Raw genomic sequence first — 2,500 nt, forward strand, 5'->3', positions numbered from 1 at the left:
GTGAAAACTATTTCTCTGTATGTCCCAACCATAGCAACTCTGGGGTGCATTTCTCGAAACCAAAGTTGCTTACTACATTAGCTACTTTGTTGTTTTCAATGCATTTTCCCATTGGCAACTACTGAAGTTGCTAACAGGCTAACAATTTCTCTTTTGAGAAATGCACCCCTGCATGTTTCTTAAATGTGAAAGGGGCCATCAATGTCAGTATGTCGGTGTGGGTACTATGGGTAGAGAGAAAGTGATGCCTGATGTGTTTACAGATAAAGTGTCCATGTGTCCATGCGTCAGAGAGAAACACAAATTGACATCAACCTCCAGCTGAATTACTGCCAAATTATGGATATGGTTTCCATAATATGAATGTTGAAATGTGAAAATGTTGATCCATTTCAGAGACAAAGGAGCAATTTACTGTTAAGTGGCCACAGAATTTGTACCATTCATTTGTCAGTGGCTTGTTAAAAGTTTGACATTAAATTTACAAAATCTTTGTGAACGCTTTTACGCAGAGCCTCTGTTAAAACCTTATTTTCACCAAAATATGACCATGTGTTAACCTATTACTGAAGACACAGTAACGTCATGGCGATGTTGTGATGTAGTTAAACTTTTTCAGCAAATACTGACTATGAACGCCGGCGATCCCATCTGCATCGAAGTAAGTTTAACACATTTGACACCAGAGGTTTACAAGTAGTACTGTTACAGAGGTAATTGCAATGATTTGAAGAGCTTTAATTTCACTCAAAGTTCATTTGCTCCGGAAATGCGCACGGAAGTAATTGAAACTTGAAAAACAATATGCCGCACCGATTATGGCATTTGCCGAAACGATAATTCAATTGTCCTGCCTCGCATCGCGATGCATTGCTGAATCAATCATTATCCACCATAACCGCTCTCACCTGTGCGTTAGCGTAGCTTCTGACATCACCTTATTGTGAAGGAAGGGTGAAAAGCCAAGTGTCATGTCGTGATGTGTCGGCTCGTTAAAGAAAGCAGAATATGTGATTAGCCAATTAAATTATTCATGACATCAGCGCTCGATAATCATTAATAATCCATGAGGTCAACCATTGTTGTAGTACAAAGCAGCTCCGTTTTAGCCAGGGTCTCATCTGTCCTCTTGTTGTGCATGATGGAGTCACTTTTAAGTAATAAGGCCACCGGGCCGATACCAGAGCCGAGGCTGACATCACGGAGCACAGGCATTACCAGTGGACGCCAGATAACACTGCAGATAGCGGTGCCAATAAGAGTATAGACTATATATAGCAACTGCATTGTTGTTATTAGGGTGGCTGAGTCAGTTGTGTAGTCATATTCATTCATTCATTCATTCATTTCATTCATTCATTCATTCATTCATTCATTCGTTCTTCCATTCATTCAATCATTTGTTCATTCCTTTGTTTGTTTGTTTTTCCATTCTTTCTTTCTTTCTTTCTTTCTTTCTTTCTTTCTTTCTTTCTTTCTTTCTTTCTTTCTTTCATTGTTTTGGATAGGGATGCACGATACCACTTTTTTGAAAACTGATATGAGTACAAGAACATTAAAGTGGAAATGAAGCACTGACAACTATTATAATTTTTTGGCGGCTTATTTATTTTCATAAACGAATGGATGTTCGTTGGACTGCACTTTTAAGTAGTTTTGCTGAAAAATGACATGTTATTACCGAGTTTCGCCACAAGGGCGCAGCCATGTTCGCCGCCTACGTAACGCGAATGGTAGACGTTGGTGGCTAATGTAACCTTCCATTCACTTAACGTTAGCGTGTGCTAACTACAGCGCTAACTGACTCTAATCGTGGCAGTAAAATTGAAGAAGGATGGGGGGGTTCATTTTACATTGTCCCTGGGTCTTCTATGTTATAGACCTACTATCAGATGAAAGAGAAATGTCAAGTGTCATTATCACTTTGTGTCAAAAAGCCTTTGCTACGAGCATGGTGGGGTAGCTGGAGCCATCCACCCATTGCATCCACCATAGGACAGGAGTCAGGACTGTGGGGCTGCTTGCTCATAGGTTTGTAGTGACAGACCGTCACCAATAACGTCTTTTTCCTGCATTGTTGGACGCTAATCTGAAAGCCCATGTCGTGAAGTTGGCTATGTGGTCCAATTCAATCATAATAGAAAATAACTTGCAAAATTGGCGGAAGTTTGGAAAGCTTTGTGAAGGGAAGGGACGCAGCCTGTGTGTGTGTGTGTGGCTATCCCATCCCCTCTCTCGTCTCGCTCTCGGAGTCGGAGGAGCTTTGGGGATTTGAAGTTGATGCCACGGGAAATGAGTACACACATTAAACTATCATGGCCTAAATTAAGTTATGGCATGCTTATTAAAGTAGCTGCATCTATTGTATTAAACTATTTTGTTATAAAAGCCGCGAATGCATCCTCAAACTGGCTGGATTGGATTTGACTGGATAACACCGATAAACGTGGGCACGTGAAGTAAAATTAATTCAGGTGCTTGGAAAATGTTGGCGAAATCA

At 40.6% G+C, this 2,500-nt stretch overlaps 1 protein-coding gene across 1 annotated transcript in view; it reads left to right on the forward strand.

The window, feature by feature from the left end:
* Nucleotides 1-2,500, forward strand: part of coro2ab (coronin 2Ab) — a 23,136-nt gene that overhangs the window by 898 nt on the left and 19,738 nt on the right. The window contains 1 exon segment of the mRNA XM_063186856.1: nt 513-531. Coding sequence (XP_063042926.1) covers nt 513-531 — 19 coding nt within the window.

This window comes from Engraulis encrasicolus, chromosome 21 (genome assembly GCF_034702125.1).
Source record: "Engraulis encrasicolus isolate BLACKSEA-1 chromosome 21, IST_EnEncr_1.0, whole genome shotgun sequence".
Classification (NCBI taxonomy): domain Eukaryota; kingdom Metazoa; phylum Chordata; class Actinopteri; order Clupeiformes; family Engraulidae; genus Engraulis; species Engraulis encrasicolus.